General features: G+C 60.9%; 7 protein-coding genes across 7 annotated transcripts; 4 read left to right on the forward strand and 3 right to left on the reverse strand.

The window, feature by feature from the left end:
• Positions 1-216: 216 nt before the first annotated feature.
• Positions 217-1061, forward strand: PLICBS_007364 (E2-like conjugating enzyme atg10; the record flags this gene model as incomplete). Its single annotated transcript, XM_018320794.2, has 3 exons — positions 217-537; positions 594-815; positions 897-1061. 3 exons carry the CDS (start codon positions 217-219, stop codon positions 1059-1061), a joined length of 708 nt encoding a protein of 235 aa, XP_018180691.2.
• Positions 1062-1122: 61 nt separating this feature from the next.
• Positions 1123-1851, reverse strand: PLICBS_007365 (U2 snRNP complex subunit msl1; the record flags this gene model as incomplete). Its single annotated transcript, XM_018320795.1, has 3 exons — positions 1123-1431; positions 1495-1711; positions 1766-1851. The coding sequence occupies 3 exons, from the start codon at positions 1849-1851 to the stop codon at positions 1123-1125; spliced, it is 612 nt and encodes a 203-aa protein (XP_018180692.1).
• A 503-nt stretch (positions 1852-2354) lies between these two features.
• PLICBS_007366 (uncharacterized protein) lies at positions 2355-3558 on the forward strand (the record flags this gene model as incomplete). Its single annotated transcript, XM_018320796.2, has 3 exons — positions 2355-2577; positions 2637-3464; positions 3518-3558. 3 exons carry the CDS (start codon positions 2355-2357, stop codon positions 3556-3558), a joined length of 1092 nt encoding a protein of 363 aa, XP_018180693.2.
• A 211-nt stretch (positions 3559-3769) lies between these two features.
• On the reverse strand, positions 3770-4343 carry PLICBS_007367 (uncharacterized protein; the record flags this gene model as incomplete). Its single annotated transcript, XM_018320797.2, has 4 exons — positions 3770-3886; positions 3947-4150; positions 4214-4227; positions 4301-4343. 4 exons carry the CDS (start codon positions 4341-4343, stop codon positions 3770-3772), a joined length of 378 nt encoding a protein of 125 aa, XP_018180694.2.
• A 2476-nt stretch (positions 4344-6819) lies between these two features.
• Positions 6820-9264, forward strand: PLICBS_007368 (uncharacterized protein; the record flags this gene model as incomplete). The annotated part of the gene is made up of 3 exons (XM_018320798.2): positions 6820-7077; positions 7152-8787; positions 8840-9264. The coding sequence occupies 3 exons, from the start codon at positions 6820-6822 to the stop codon at positions 9262-9264; spliced, it is 2319 nt and encodes a 772-aa protein (XP_018180695.2).
• A 983-nt stretch (positions 9265-10247) lies between these two features.
• PLICBS_007369 (uncharacterized protein) lies at positions 10248-11559 on the forward strand (the record flags this gene model as incomplete). Its single annotated transcript, XM_018320799.2, has 2 exons — positions 10248-11088; positions 11144-11559. The coding sequence occupies 2 exons, from the start codon at positions 10248-10250 to the stop codon at positions 11557-11559; spliced, it is 1257 nt and encodes a 418-aa protein (XP_018180696.1).
• A 133-nt stretch (positions 11560-11692) lies between these two features.
• Positions 11693-12625, reverse strand: PLICBS_007370 (uncharacterized protein; the record flags this gene model as incomplete). Its single annotated transcript, XM_018320800.2, has 1 exon — positions 11693-12625. The coding sequence occupies one exon, from the start codon at positions 12623-12625 to the stop codon at positions 11693-11695; it is 933 nt and encodes a 310-aa protein (XP_018180697.2).
• Positions 12626-15781: the final 3156 nt, after the last annotated feature.

The following is a 15781-nucleotide window of genomic DNA, read 5'->3' on the forward strand; positions in this document are numbered from 1 at the left end:
CATTGTGCTCTGCACTGAACTTCGCTATTGCCCTCTCATCTCTTCTGTTCAGCAACATCGCCGCCACGAGCATGCACTTCTAAATTTGCGATATGAAAGCGTGCACAGCAATGCCTCAAGCCAGAGGGAGCCATCCACGCATCACCTCGTGAGCTGTTGCAGCTTTCCTCGCCATTCCAGGCCGGGCAACGGACCGGGGTACGCCTCAACCCAACCATGGACATCAAAGACTTTCCCCATCTCAGTCGCGAGGAATTTTCCGAAGCCTGTCACAATTTGGACAGGCGATACTGCCAGGCAACGCTCGGGCCGGTCCGCAGGCGTTGGCGTTTGAGGATCTGTGCCGCGCTGGACACGCTCTTTTTCGACGATGGTGGCTACTCAACGTATATCCAGATTACACGTCCCCTGGAGCACGTCCTCGACCACGGAGATCTGTCACTTGAGCTGGACAAGTTTTCCTTTTCTGAACAAGATGAGGGCGATGCTATGGTCATGGCAGACCAGGGCATGCTAGACAACGAAGAAGCAGACTCGGTAGGACCCACGTGGACCACGATTTCATTCATGTCCTCGTAATAACCAAACTCTAGGCTGCCATCGTCAAGCACATGCCACGGCCAGACGTGCCGCATGTCACGTACGAAATCCATCTACACCCGACGTATCGGGTCCCTTGCCTGTGGTTCTCCCTCCACAACCTGCCTCCTGATGAGCCTGCCTTCAACATCGACACCGTGTTTCGCCGCTTGGTCCCCGACGAGTACAAGGACGGCCTCCGGGGGCTCGGAGGCATCGGTGGCATCTCTGCTGATGTGAGTTTCGCGTTGCCACCAGCCGCTGCTAGGCGAGGTCCAATTTGAGCTGGGTCTCACCCTACTAACACAAGCTCGCAGCATCACCCCATCACAGGGGTTCCGGCTTTCTTTGTGCATCCTTGTTTGCTGGGGGATGCGATATCGAGCTTCCAGTGCTCCAGGGAGAACTACCTCATGATTTGGCTTGGGCTGGTGGGCGGGTGCGTCGGACTGTGGGTGCCCAAGGAAATGGCCCAGCAATGAAACAAACCAGTTTTCATCACTTGGCTCGTCACTTCGTTGCCCGCTTTGAAATGTGCGGCGCTCATTCGTCGTCGTCGCTATCCTCCTCCATGGCCACGTCCTCTTCACTCTCCTCTTCTTCTTCGTCCCGAGTGCGCTTCTGGCCGCGGTTCTCGGTAGCGTCTGCGTCCTTCATTGCCTGATCTGCCCCCGTCGAGGGTTTCGCGGCGGCATTGGCGGCCGGAGGCGCTCCAGCCGGCGGGGCGTCGAAGATGCTCCGCTGGAGATCGGTCTGCTCTACGGCAGCCGCGCCAGATGCTGTTGTGGGGATCTTGAAGGTTCCATCGAGTTTGGCGACGAAGTGCGATTTGGACTTGGCGTATTGGATTCTCTGCTCGGGTCAGCACAGGCCCCGGGACACCAAACAGCGGCGCTGGTAGCAAGGGGCTCCCACAAGTTCGCGGCCCAGAAACATTTGCCCATTCAAGTGTCTCATGGCCTGGGTAGAGGTTTGCACGTCTTTGTAGACAATGTGGGCTTGTCCTCGCATGCTCATGGTCTTCAAGGCGACGACATCCAGTACGGTCCCGTAGGTCGAGAAGAGCATGTACAGTGCGGTCCGAAGGTCGGCCTTTTGGATCTTGGCCGAGGGAAGATTCGTGATGTAGAGACTGCGCCGCTTCAGTACATGCGCACGGGGGATCCGGGGAGGGGAGGCAGCATACGTCTGGTTTGGAGGGATGGACTGGACCTTGGCCGGGAGGGAGGCATTCGGGGCCAGGGCGCTGCGGGTAGGGACTGCCGTCGCCATTGTGCCGTTGCGGCCGAGCCTGGTTGCGGAAAGACCCCGTCGGGAACTCGACGAATTATGCGCGTTTGATTTGGGAGGAGGCGCGACGGGCGCAAGGCGTTGTGGCAGTTGGCAAGTGTTGTTGTGCTGGGCGGGAAAGAAGACTGGAGTGGAAATTTCGAGGATGCGTGCCTAGCCTCGCGAAGTGACCATGCGACCAGCCGGTGTCCAGGTGGGTGGCCCGAGCTCCTCCAGCCTTGGGCTGGTGCAATGCTGTTGGCGGGCGGTGCTGCCACTGGGAGTGGGACAGCTGTGGCCAGGGTGGGTGGCTGGGTACGTACCGCTCATACGTAACGCACGCCGCCAGCAAGCAGCGTTGACCCCGCCGTCAGCAGCATCCCGTCGTCGTCGTCGGAAGCAGCACAGCCCAGCAACAACCTCTCCGTCATCACCTCTCGCCAATTCTACTTGAGCGATAGTAGAGAGCTCCTCCTATCGCCACCTCCCTCGACATTTCCTTCAAGATGGCTGCCCCCGAGGTCCACCACCTTTTCCACAACCCCATCGCGGACCACTCCTTCTCGGCAGACCACAGCGTCCTCGCCGTGGCTCGCGACACCGCCGTCGAGCTCTACGGCCGCGTCGGAAACGCCTTCAAGCTCAAGGACGAGCTCAAGGGCCATGACAAGACGGTCACGAGTGTCGACATTGCGCCCAGAAGCGGCCGCATCGTGACGTGCTCCCAAGGTTCGTTGGGCTTTCCCCTGAGCCAACCCCTCCATCGCTCGCAGGCACTGACCAGCTAGACCGTAACGCGCTGGTCTGGGAACCCTCGCCCACCGGCTACAAGCCGACACTCGTGCTCCTCCGAATCAGCCGTGCCGCGACCTTCGTTCGCTGGTCGCCCTCGGAGACCAAGTTCGCTGTCGGGTCTGGCGATCGCGTCATCGCCATCTGCTACTTCGAAGAGGAGAACGACTGGTGGGTGTCCAAGCACCTCAAGAAGCCCATCCGCAGCACCATCACGAGCGTTGCCTGGCACCCCAACTCGGTTCTCCTCGCCGCCGGCTCCACCGATGCCCACGCCCGCGTCTTCTCGAGCTTCATCAAGGGCGTCGACACCAAGCCCGAGCCGAGCCCCTGGGGTGAGCGCCTGCCCTTCAACACCGTCTGCGGCGAGTTCTTGAACAACTCGGCTGGCTGGGTGCACTCGGTCGCCTTCTCCCCGAGCGGCAACAGCCTTGCTTTTGCGGCGCACGACAGCAGCGTCACCGTCGTCTACCCCAGCGCGCCGGAGCAGCCGCCCAAGGCTATCCTCACCATCTCGACCCAGCTACTGCCCTTTAAGAGCTTGCTCTGGAAGAGCGAGGATGAGATCATCGCCGCCGGCTACGACTGCGAAGCCTTCCGCTTCCAGGGAGGCGAGGGCGGCTGGCAGCTCGTTGGGCCGGTCGAGGTCAAGAGCAGCCACGGCGCGGGCCAGGAGCGGGAGGAGTCGGCGCTCAACATGTTCCGGCAGATGGACCTGAAGGGCAAGATCAAGGACGACACTCAGCTCAAGACGGTCCATCAGAACACGGTGACGACCATTCGACCCTTTGAGTCGTCTGGCGGCCGTGTCACCAAGTTTAGCTGTAAGTCAAAGCCCCAACCTGTCCACTAGAGCGGCGTGCTAACGCGTGCACAGCGAGCGGCGTCGATGGCCGAGTGGTGATCTGGAATGCCTAGATAGATTTACACATGTTGTAGATAGGACAACAATCAATGACTCAAGTCAAACAATACTCATCAGATTCCAATAAGGCGTCTCCTGGTCCAAATTGACCATGACATCATGAGGGCCGCACCGCTCACGTCAAGAGATCACATCAGCTTGAGCCGTTCGTGTTACACTTTTATTTCACTTTTATTCATTGCATTTGCCTACTTGTTCCGATATCTAGGGCAGGGCAACAGCCTCAATCTCGACGTCGACGTTCTTGGGGAGAGTCTTGACGGCGACGCAGCTGCGGGCAGGCTTGTGGGTGAAAAACTGCTCGTAGACCGAGTTCATCTCCTACAATTGGGGTCAGTACAGGTGACAAGAGTGTCAAGACGTTTAGAACGGAGGGCTTACGGCAAAGTGGTCCATGGAGGAGAGGAAGATGTTGCACTTGACGACCTTTGGGATGGAGGAGCCGGCCTCCTTGAGGACGGCCTCGAGGTTCGTGCAGCACTGGCGGGTCTTGTCGGCGATGGTTCCCTCAACCATGGTGCCCTCGGGGGTGAGGGGGATCTGGCCGGAGCAGTAGATGGCGTGGGGGGTCTTGACGGCCTGGGACTGTGAGGCGAGGTCACGTTAGAAAGGCTGTCGGTCAAGATGAGTCGCAGGTTGAGCACTCACGTAAGGGCCGACAGCTAGGAGACATCAAGGTCAGCTTCAGGATCATGACCAGACGACGATTAACACGGAGAGAGGGGGAAAACTCACGGGCCGGGGCCTCCTTGGTGAAGATGTTGGTCTGGTCCGTCATTGTGGATTTGGCTCGGGAGAGAACTGGAATCGGTGTGAACGTCTGGGCTCGAGGAACGCGGAGCAGCGGCTGCGACGCCCGCGCCCGTGCCGGGAACGACGAGGCGAGGGCGACGGCCCGGCCGCTGCTACTGCCCGCCAGGCGAGCTGCCATTGCCGACGACATACCTGTGTGTGGGGGGCGGGAGAGCGTGAGCTTCAATGGGAGGAACGAGGCAAGGTAGCGGATTGCGGTGCGTGCCTACAGTGAGTGTCTTGAGAGGAAGCGAGGTTTCGAGGAGTCCGGGAGGCGGCCGCGAGTAGATATGGGCGCCGGTGGTTTGAAATACGTACGAGTGCCGGCGGGTAGGTACGTTTGAGCTTGTTCCCTCCTCCGCCCTCCGAAGGCCGGCGAGCTGCCGCCCGCCCACTGCCCACTGCCCACTATCTCATCCACAGGGCAGGTGCGTCAGTCAGTCCCGCGCCTCGCCAATGGAACCCCGCGGCGGGGAGCGGCGGCACTGCACGGCCGCAGCCAAAAGTGGGCGGGTTCTGACGGCCCAGCCAAGCCATCCAACATGGCAGAACCGCAGCGGGAGAGCAGAGAGCCGCCCGTGAAGCCCCGGCCCACCAGGAGCCACTCGCGGAAAGAGCGTCGATTCGTTACGTACAATGTACGTAGAAGTATCTCGCGATGCCCCTGGCGCTTCGTCGAGCCAGCGTTCCCGTTTGAGATGGAGACTCCGGCCGTCGCGACCTCCCGAAGGCGGCATAGGGAGCTGGACGGTGGTGGCCCCGCCCGGCGGACTCGGAGCGCCCCGGAGCTGCCCATGCTCTGCTGGCGATGCGCGTCTCAGCCCGGCCGACCATTGACGTGGACTGTATAGAGTGAGATACGTCGTGGCTGACGGGTCGAGGAATGGAAGCCGCCACGATTTCATCCCCTGCTCGGGACCCTGCGCGGCATTGATCGACGGACCGCCGTCATCGCTCAGTCTGCACTTGTTTCGTGGTGGAGGCGTTCGTCTCTGTCAGTCTGAATGCCTTCTCTACATTGCACGCTCCATGGTCGCCCACTACCGTTGGGTAGCCTGACAAGCCTGGATATTGCTGCATTTTCCGGGTGGCAAGGTAGGGCGGGCTGCCTCAATTTTTGAAGCGTTGCTCTATGAGAGCACTGCAGGTAACTTCGACGAGTCCACATAACCTCGTGGAGGCCTTGTGGCCTCGAGAAGGCCTTGCGACTCTAAGGAAATGTCCCAATTGGGTTGGCAGGGGTGTCTTCTGAACCCTTTCGAGGCTATTGGCGCCATTGACCCGCGACCCGTGGCGGTTGTGGCGATGTCTACATAAAGGGGATGCTGGGCCCCCGGCTCGCCAGCTCAACCACAGTACCCAGCAGCGACCTCCACAGTGGCTTTCGGTCGGCTGTAGCAGCGATTCTACAGCGCGGCCGTGGCTCCAGCTACCTTGAAAGCTGGCAGCGATGCGGACGACAAGACTTGCTGGTTGAAGCTGGCGACCAAAGAGATCCAAGTTTGCTACCGCACATCCCTGGTGCTGCCCCGAGGCCAGAGACCGGCGGCCAACTGCTTCAGTGCCGAAAGCACGACCCGTTGCCGGCGGACTGTATGGTGAGCAGTATTAATGGCAGCGACAGCAATTGGCCGGGCCGGACCTGTGGGAGCGCATTCCGGAGCACCCAGATGCTGCTGTCTGGCCAGGTGTCCAGATGGATGGAGGCTCTGCGCGAGGGCCGGCACCTCGGTGGAACCCGAGGCCACAGTCAGCGCCACCTCAATACCCGCGTGAATAGCTCGCCCGCCAGGTAGTGTGCTTGCGAAGGATGGCGAGGTCCTCGGCTGCAGGTTTGTGGTCTGGTAGGCAGTTTCTTTGGTGCAAAGGCGAGCAATGGCCGCCAAGGCCGTCGCGGCGGCGCGCCCGCCTCCACTGCCCCTGCAGCAAATTTACAGGAGCTGATGCGGGCGGGCAGGGTTAGGTACGCGCCTGGGCGCAGTCTGCCAGGGCTGGACGACGCTATCAAAGCTACCCAGAGTAACACGGGACACGGAACATGTCCACCTCAAACTCAGCCCTTTCCGGCGCCGTGGCCTTGAGCTTTCCCCTGCACCCATATTCTTACACCCTCGTTCGTCTCCCTTCCTCGTCTCTGTCTTAATATTCCCTTCTTGTCCATTCCTTCGGTCCCCTTTTCACCACCCCCAGACAGGCTCCGCCCCGGGCACGCACTAGGTCAGGTACAACGTGCCTGGGCAAGTTACTAGACCCGCGGTAAGTTGCCCCCGAAGGCGCCCCCCCACCACCCGCCTGAGGTGCTACGGACGGGGCGGGCTGGTGCCGCTGCCGCTGGAGCTCCGGGCCACCGCCAGCAAAACGCGACGACGCCCTGAGCTGGCCTCTTCCGTCTCCTTCTCCCCTGGCCGTGTGTGCATCTCGCATCCAATCCGCCATCTAACGCCAGACCGTCCTGCAGAACCATGGCGCGCAGCCAGACGCCGCAGGGCAGCTTGCGGCAGCGCAATGCCCCAGTCAAGAAAGGCGCCGACTCCCCCGGCGTTGCCCCTGAGCACGAGCTCGACAAGCTCGCCAAGTTCGCCATGCAGAAGAACGTCGCCGACGGCGAGCGCGAGCACAAGGTCGCCCTGAGCCTCATTACCATCCTGGCCTTTGTCACCCGTTTCTGGGGCATCAGCCACCCCAACGAGGTCGTCTTTGACGAGGTTCACTTTGGCAAGGTAAGTCGCAATGGCGCCCGCGAGCGTCGACCATCGAGGGGCCAGCCCGCGTGCTAACGGGACAACGTTCGCAGTTTGCTTCGTACTACATCGAGCGAACGTACTTCTTCGACGTCCACCCTCCCTTCGCCAAGCTCCTCTTCGGCTTCATGGGCTGGCTCGTCGGCTACGATGGCCACTTCCACTTCGACAACATTGGCGACTCGTATATCGACAACAAGGTGCCTTACGTGGCCTTCCGAGCCCTCCCCGCCATCCTGGGAGCTCTCACCGTGTCCGTCACGTACCTCATTATGTGGGAGTCGGGCTACAGCGTTCCCGCGTGCATCGTCGCCGCGGGCTTGATCCTCCTCGACAACGCCCACATCGGCCAGACCCGCCTGATTCTGCTCGACGCGACGCTGGTGCTCGCCATGGCCTGCAGCTTGCTGTTCTACATCAAGTTCTACAAGCTGCGCCATGAGCCCTTCAGCCGCAAGTGGTGGAAGTGGCTCGTCCTGACGGGCTTTGCGCTCTCGTGCGACATCTCGACCAAGTATGTCGGCCTCTTCGCCTTCGTCACCATCGGTTCGGCCGTCATCATCGATCTCTGGGAGCTGCTCGACATCAAGCGCCCAGCCGGCGCCATCTCCCTGCCCGAATTTGGCAAGCACTTCGCCGCCAGGGCCATTGGCCTCATTGTCTTGCCTTTCATGTTTTACCTCTTCTGGTTCCAGGTCCACTTCGCCATCCTTTCGCGCTCCGGCCCCGGCGATGACTTCATGTCTCCCGAGTTCCAGGAGACCCTGAGCGACAACGTCATGCTCGCAAACTCCATGACAGTCCAGTACTACGACGCCATCACCATCAGGCACAAGGAGACCAAGACGTACCTTCACAGCCACGAGGACACGTACCCACTGCGTTACGATGACGGCCGTGTCTCGAGCCAGGGCCAGCAGGTGACCGGCTACCCCCACAATGACACCAACAACTACTGGCAGATTCTGCCTTTGGACGACGACAAGCAGCGGGGCCGCAACGTCAGGAACCGCGACTTGGTCCGTCTCCGACATCTCGTCACCGACAAGGTCCTCCTGTCTCATGACGTCGCCTCCCCCTACTACCCGACGAACCAGGAGTTTACCTGCGTCAGCGTCGAGGAGGCCTACGACAGCCGTGCCAACGATACAATCTTCGAGATTCGCATCGAGAACGGCAAGTCGAACCAGGAGTTCAAATCCATCTCTGGCCACTTCAAGCTCATCCACAACCCGAGCAAGGTGGCCATGTGGACGCACACCAAGCCCCTGCCTGATTGGGCCCACAGGCAGCAGGAGATCAACGGCAACAAGAACATTGCCCCTAGCTCAAACGTGTGGTTTGTCGAGGACATCCCCACGATGCCCGCCGATGATGTGCGACGCCAGAAGGAGGAGCGCAAGGTCAAGTCGCTGCCGTTCCTGGTTAAGTGGTTCGAGCTTCAGAGGGCCATGTTCTACCACAACAACAAACTGACGAGCGACCACCCCTACGCCAGCCACCCGTACCAGTGGCCCTTCCTGCTCCGCGGCGTGAGCTTCTGGACCCAGAACGACACGCGCCAGCAGATTTACTTTATTGGCAACCCCGTGGGCTGGTGGTTGGCGAGCAGCCTTCTGGCCGTTTTTGCGGGCATCATTATTGCCGACCAGATTTCTCTGAAGCGCGGCATCGACGCCTTGGATCACCGTAAGTGGTCTCCATAGCTGGTTAGGCGGTTTCATAACTGACAAGGACGCAGGCACTCGCTCTCGCCTCTACAACTCGACCGGCTTCTTCTGGCTGGCTTGGGCAACGCACTACTTCCCATTCTACCTCATGGGCCGCCAGCTCTTCCTGCACCACTACCTGCCCTCTCATCTGGCGTCCTGCCTGGTGGCGGGCGGTCTCGTGGAGTTTGTCTTCAACGCCGAGCCCGCCGATGAGGTACCGCCCGCGAGCAGCAAGAAGGGCTCCGCTGCCGGTCCCAAGAGGCATATTACCGCGCGCGAGAGGTTTGCGGGCCAGAGCATGATGGGCGCGTGGATTGCCTGCCTGGTCATCATGGCCGTTGCCGTAGCAGGCTGGTACTTCTTCCTTCCCCTGACGTATGGCTACCCCGGCCTCTCGGTGGAACAGATTCAACGTCGCAAGTGGCTCGGATTCGATCTCCACTTTGCAAAATAGGGGGTGCAATGAGGTTGTCATGATTGACAAATCGGCACTTGAAGGGATGCTCGGTACCAATGAAAAAATGGACATTGAGCGCACCGTGGTGAAGACGTGCTTGGGGGACGGCGTCACAGAAATGTACGATATTTGGCTGGCCAGGCGCGGCGATGACATACAAGTAGGGCCCAGAGAGGCGGGCGAGGCTGGGTGTCTCGGAGGCGTTTTGCTTAGGAAAAGACATGTGGAGGAGAATGCCATGATGTTTGAGAAGCTGTGGGAGCGTGGCCGTCAAGCGGTCGTTTATGAAGGGTGTGCATGTCTTTATTTTGTCACTGTGAGCTGCTTGGCACGGTTGACCTGCTGGCGATATGCACCCCAGACTCCTCCATCGCGGTTGTCCTACCGTGTAAACTCTGAAAATTGGCCATCGCCCCGCTCCTCAAGTGAACCCCTGAACAACAACGATTGCCGAAAAGATTTTGACAAGAGTAAGATAGTAACGGCTGTCTTGCCCGAGGAAATCGCGTGTCACAAACGCTGCCTCCCGCCGCGGGCCGGTCAATTTCCTGGGTTTATAACTACGGCATGGCGCCTCCCTTGACGAACTCGTGATGGTTCAAGGCCCAGGCACGTTACACACCTTCGGCAGGATGGGCCGGCCCCACCTGCCTCGCGAACGGGAGGACATTCCACTTCGTACCCCTGGCTCGTATCCACTTCGGGGAAAGGCGCCAAGGTGCCTTCTTGGCCAGCTCGCACCAGCTTGGCGGTTTGCTTCTTCTCCCCGACACAACGACACTCGCCCATCAAGCACGATTCTGACTGCTTGCTCTGCTTCGACCGGCGCCATGCATGCTGGTCTTGTGGGCTCTGTGCATCATTGGCGAGACTAGGAAAGCACAGCCTTGGGCACCATTAATACCGACCACCTCGTCTTGCTCGCGACGCGCAACTACACATCGCCCTGCTGCGGCACCCGACCGTCCGAACCAACGACGATGCTCCTCTCCGATGCCAATAGGCTCTACCTCCGTCGCATCGTTCGCTGGCGATACGTGCGTCTGCTGCTACTCATCTTTGTTCTCTTCAACATCTTCGACGTTCTGCGCATCCATCACCACCTTGTCGCAAACGACAGCCTCGTCCATGGCCGGAGAGGCGCCACGGCGGCAGGGCCGTCGCGCCCGCACGAGCGCGTGTATATTGCGAGCATGCACTTCAACAATGGGCAGATTCTACGAGAGCATTGGAACAATGCGGTGATACGCCTGACGGAGACGTTTGGGCCCAAAAACGTCTTCGTGAGCATCTTTGAGAGCGGCAGCTGGGACGACAGCAAGGAGGTGCTGCGTCAATTGACGGCCGAGCTCGAGAGCAGAGGCGTACCTCACCGAATCGACACGTCGGACGTGACACACCACGACGAGCTCGCGCGAAGTGATGCGGAAAAGGGCGATGGCTGGATTGACACGCCGCGGGGCAAGAAGGAGCTGCGGAGAATACCGTATCTGGCGCGGCTGCGCAATCGGACCATCAAGGATCTGCTGGACCTGCACGAGAAGGGTGTCGACTTCGACAAGGTGCTCTTCCTCAACGATGTCGTCTTCTCAACTGAAGACGTGCTCGAGCTGATGGACACCAACGGGGGCGAGTACGGGGCTGCCTGCAGCCTCGACTTCTCCAAGCCGCCGCTCTACTACGACACTTTTGCGCTGAGGGACATTGAGGGCAAGCCGCACGTCATGCAGACGTGGCCGTATTTTGGAGCGAGGGTTTCTCGCAGCGCCTTGGTCAACAACATGGACGCTGTCCCCGTTACGAGCTGCTGGAACGGCATCGGTAGGTCTTCTGCTCCTCAGACTACGATACGTGGGTCTAACGGACTACAATTCAGTCGTCATGCCGGCGGAGCCGTTTGTCTCGTCGACACGCCTCCGCTTCCGGGGCATCCCCGACTCACTTGCCCTGCACCATCTGGAGGGCTCCGAGTGCTGCCTCATCCACGCTGACAACCCCCTGTCACGCACACTGGGCGTCTACCTCAACCCGCGTGTGCGCGTCGGCTACAACCTCGCCGCGTACGAGGCGACACATCCGACCGGTGCCGCTTGGGTCTCGACGTGGGACATCTTCAAGGGCATGTGGCGAAACAGGATCAAGCGCTGGACCACCGTCACGTTTGAAGGCCTCGTCAGGGCGCGCAGACTTCGCGCGTGGGAGGCGGAGAAGCACGGCAACAAGGAGCCCGGGGACTTTTGTCTCATCAACGAGATGCAGGTCCTTGTTGACAACGGGTGGGCACACGTATAAATGGATGGCACACGTGGTGTGTATGTGTATAGGGCGACCATATCCGATTATGCAAGATACCCCAGCAACTAACCTAACTAGAGCCTTGGAAATATATGACAAGCAGGTTCAGCAACAAACCCCTTTCATCCTTCTACAGACTCTTTGCCCATAGCCAGTCACCAACATCATCATCCTCCTCCTCCTCGCCCTCCTCCTCCTCTTCCTCATTCTCATCCTCATCCGCTAGGTCGTCGGAACATACGCTGTGTCTCAGGAGACTGCCCGGCCTATCCTGCCGGATAGCCTTTGCCAGCTCCCGCCGGTCCTTCTCGTTGAACCTATAGCTGTCCTCCTCCAGCACACTCGCACACCTCAGGACATGAAGCCTCTCGCGCCTCCGCTTCCGCAACCCCACGCTTATCGCATAATCCTCCTCCTTGCTAAACCCCGTCCGCCCCTCCACCCACGCGAGGACGTCGTCCACCGCTTTGGCCCGCCAGCACAGCTCCGATATGGCGCGGTACAGCATCTCGTTGCGGCGCAGGGCCTCGGCGTCGCAGACGCGCACCTCTCCCCACCTCCTGCATCTCCCGCCGCCGCCTTGCTCCTCGTTGTTGCTCCTGCTCTCGTCGTCGTCCTCGAGCCTCCAGTCCGGGTGGGGGGCGGTGCAGGCCGCGAGGTGTCGCAGCACGGAGGTGTTGCGCGCGAGGAAGGCGTCTATGGCGGCGAAGGGCACGTCGGGGGGAAGGCTGAGCGCGTGGCGGATGAAGCGCAGGCGGCGCTCGCCGCGGCGGCTGCCGGGCTCGTAGGGCGGGAAATCGGGAACGATGGGGGCTTCGGTGATGGGCTGGGGGGGTTGCCTTGCTTCGGCGGAGGAGGAGGAGGAGCCCTGGGTGTTGGTCCTCTTGCGCTTGCGGGACGTGGGGACGGGAGTGCGAGGCTGCGAGGGAACATCATCACGATGATGATGATGACGATGGTGTTCTGGACGCTGAGCACTGTGGTTAGCCTGCGGTTGCGGTTGCTGTCCTGCCTCACCGCGATCCCAGCCGTGGGCCCAAGTTACGGCGTCGGATAGCGACATGTCAGACTCGGTGGAATGCTCAGGCATAGTAGTCAAAGCCGCGATTACTCGTTGGTTCACTGCCGTGGTCCCTCGATGCGGACAAAAGTGGAGGGCATCGTCTCCCCAGAGGAGCAGGAGTCGCCCAGTACAGCTACGCAGGCAATCTATATACATCACGATACTATCCTCACGGTGTTGCTTCATGATTGAACAGTATCAAAGGTAGAGACACACTTCCCAACGAACTATGGCCGGTACGCTTTGGGATAGCACGTGGTGCGGAGCGTGTAAGCGGGACAGGAGGCATAGACCGTTGAATAGACGGCGAACGCAAGTGACATTCTCCTTTGTTCGCCCACCCGGACTACAATCCACGGTTTTACGTTACTGCCGCCAAGAACGATTGCGAATGAACAATGTCGAGACGCCTTCACGTGGCCAGTCTTGGTCGACCGGTCCCGTTCAAGCTGGATAGCTAGATTGAACGATGTAAGTGCAGTCGCGAGTCTACGGGAAAGTGGGCTGGGCCATCCGGCTATCCTTGACAAAGGTTGGAGCGTGAAACGACCAACTACGTATCTCGGCATGCGCAGCTATTCTCTGACAAAGAGAGGACCTTTGTTGCAGCACGACTACGTACTATCTGCTTCAGGCGCTCCCCCTGGGAATGGCTTGCAAAGACGCAGTCACAGGCATGTTCAAGAAGTGGCGCAAATGCCCAGAGTCTCAGGCAACACGGCGGTTCAGGTGATACGACATTGCGCCTCTGAGTTCTGACGATCCTGTGGAGCGAGACGGGGCGTGCCGTTGCATATTGCTGCAGCCTGGGGCCGCCATCGACGCTTCCTCGTCATCGTTTTATTTAATTCGGGCGCCTGAGGTTCGCGGCGGATCTGGTTAGGAGTCGAGGGCGGGACGGCGCTGGTGTCACGATAATCGGACCCGCGACGGGAGCTGGTGGTCTGTGCCAGGCAGCTCAATTCGCCAATCGATGAGTGGGCCGCGGCGGGAGGAGCCTCAGGGGAGGAAAACGGGTGCCTTGGGCAAGCGTCGCAGACACGCGCGGCATGACGACCAGCCCGGCGCCAGCAAAAGTCACAACAGGCGCGGACGGGATTGGGACCCGGCACGCCGGCGACAGGCTGCCCGATTCTTGGGCGCGCCATTGGTGGTGCTGGCCTCCAAGTCCGAACGGCTGCGCGGACCACGCAACACGTGTCCCCCGAGCCCTGTCGTCGAGCCAAATCGAGGGGCCTTGTACGAGGTAAATGGCTCGCTCTCAAGTCATACGACATGTCCAGAGCCCTGTTGGAAATAACGGGGTGGAATCGGGTCGCCGACCGTCCATTTTCTCGACGAGACAGGCTGGCAACCAAAGGGGAAATCCCCGGGACGGCATCAGGGAGCAGGGGACCGGGAGCGAACCCTGCGCCGGCGGGTGTGTGTTGTTGCGTGTGTGTGGGTGGTGAGTCAACTGTCTGGTCTCTGATTCAGATCAGCCAGTCCGCCGTGTCGCGTCCGCCAGCCCTACCAGTCCCGGCGAACAGCAGTGGGAGGAGTCCTGCGGAGCGAGAGAGCGTCCTGAGCATGGCGTCGTGGGCGTGCGACACGGCCAGCTGGCGTTGGCGTCATGCAAGGCCCGCGTCACACGCATCGTCGACGCCCCTGGGGGACCGCGCTGAGTGGCTGGCAGTGGTCGCCGCGGCTGTTGTCTGCTGTGGGCGTGGGCGTGGGCGAGATGCATGGCCTGCGGACAGGACTCGCTGCCCCTGCAGGGCCCTGGTCGCGAGCGAGGCAATGCGCAGCAGCAGCTGGGCCCGTACTGCCCTGCCCTGCCAGGCGCATCTGAGGGCTCCCTCGCCCATCGGTTGACCTTCAGCCATGCTGCCCTGCCAGCCCGTGCTCGTATGGAGCTCGACCGGCCCGGGTTTCGTCGTCGACAAACACCCCATGGAGACGTGAAGACGGGGACAAAGCTGGAGCCGGGCCGGACGGGCCTCTCTGGTCCTTGTCCTGTCTTCACCGCAAACGACAGACGACCCGGCTGCAAAGTGTCCTGAGCGCAGCATTGTCCAGCTATTCCAGGCCCAACAGGCGGGCGTGTGTGTGGCTGCTGCAGCAGGGAGGGCATGAAGGTCCGGGCTGGTGGTGTGGTGGTGTGTGGTAGGCGGTGGGCGGCGGGCGGTGGTGGAGGAGCCCAGCCGGGGTTCGGGCCAACCAGTCCAGACTGGCGTTGAACTGACCCTCCATCCCGGGCGCGGACGCGCGAGGCATTGCGACAGGCTTACGGCGGCCGCTGCACCGTGGGAGCGGCGGGATCCAGCTGGCACGTCATTCGGCAGAGGGCTCTTGTTGATCGTAGCAGCAGGCGGCGTCGAACCAGATGCGTTACTTGAGCAGTTACGCAAGCCCGCCGTGACGGCTGCGGGAATGCGCGTGCCTTGATGGTGTCGGGTATCGGTCATCAGATCCAACGGCGTTTGGTCGTCGACCGTCGCACTATGATAGCCTTTTGCGCCGCCATCGTCGTCGTCGTCGTCGTGGAAATGGATGGTAGATGGGACCACTTCTGGCGTGCGACCGCCGCAGGCGGAAGGCGAGTCAAGGGAGCGAGCCGTGGACGCCTGTGGAAGATGGGGACGACCGCTGGAACCAACGGCCGGGGGTGGCACCTTTGGGGCGCCACTTGGCCGCTGAGTCTCCCGTGTTAGGGACGAGACTTGGGGCGGTACGGTGGGCTGCCGGGATGCCTCTGGGAGTGGCCAAGGGATCTGAGGCTCTGCTCTCACTGCCTCTGGCAAAGCGGCCCTCGGAGCAATGCTGCTGTCTCCATCTCACCCGCCGCGAATTCCAGAGTGCCAGCAGCCAGCCAAGCCAGCGCACACAGCAGCGCCGCCAACCCGGATGGCCAGATAGTGCCGCACGTAGCCCTGCCGTCTGCCCACTAACGCGAGATACCCCGCCGACAGGGATCGCCATCCACGCCCCCCTCGCGAGAAGCGCGAGAGCAGGGCGCTAGTCCCGATCGGGGTGGCCTCCAGGCAGCAGCCTCCGCTGGGCTGAGGCGCCCACCGACTGGCTCAACGGAGAGCGGTTTCTAAGCACCACCCTCTTCGCTTTGTCCCCATCCATATCACCGAATGCCTCGCCTCGTTTGACCTCCATCCTCTTCCA

The sequence above is a fragment of the Purpureocillium lilacinum genome, assembly GCF_023168085.1.
Source record: "Purpureocillium lilacinum CBS 284.36 DNA, scaffold_5, whole genome shotgun sequence".
Classification (NCBI taxonomy): Eukaryota; Fungi; Ascomycota; class Sordariomycetes; order Hypocreales; family Ophiocordycipitaceae; genus Purpureocillium; species Purpureocillium lilacinum.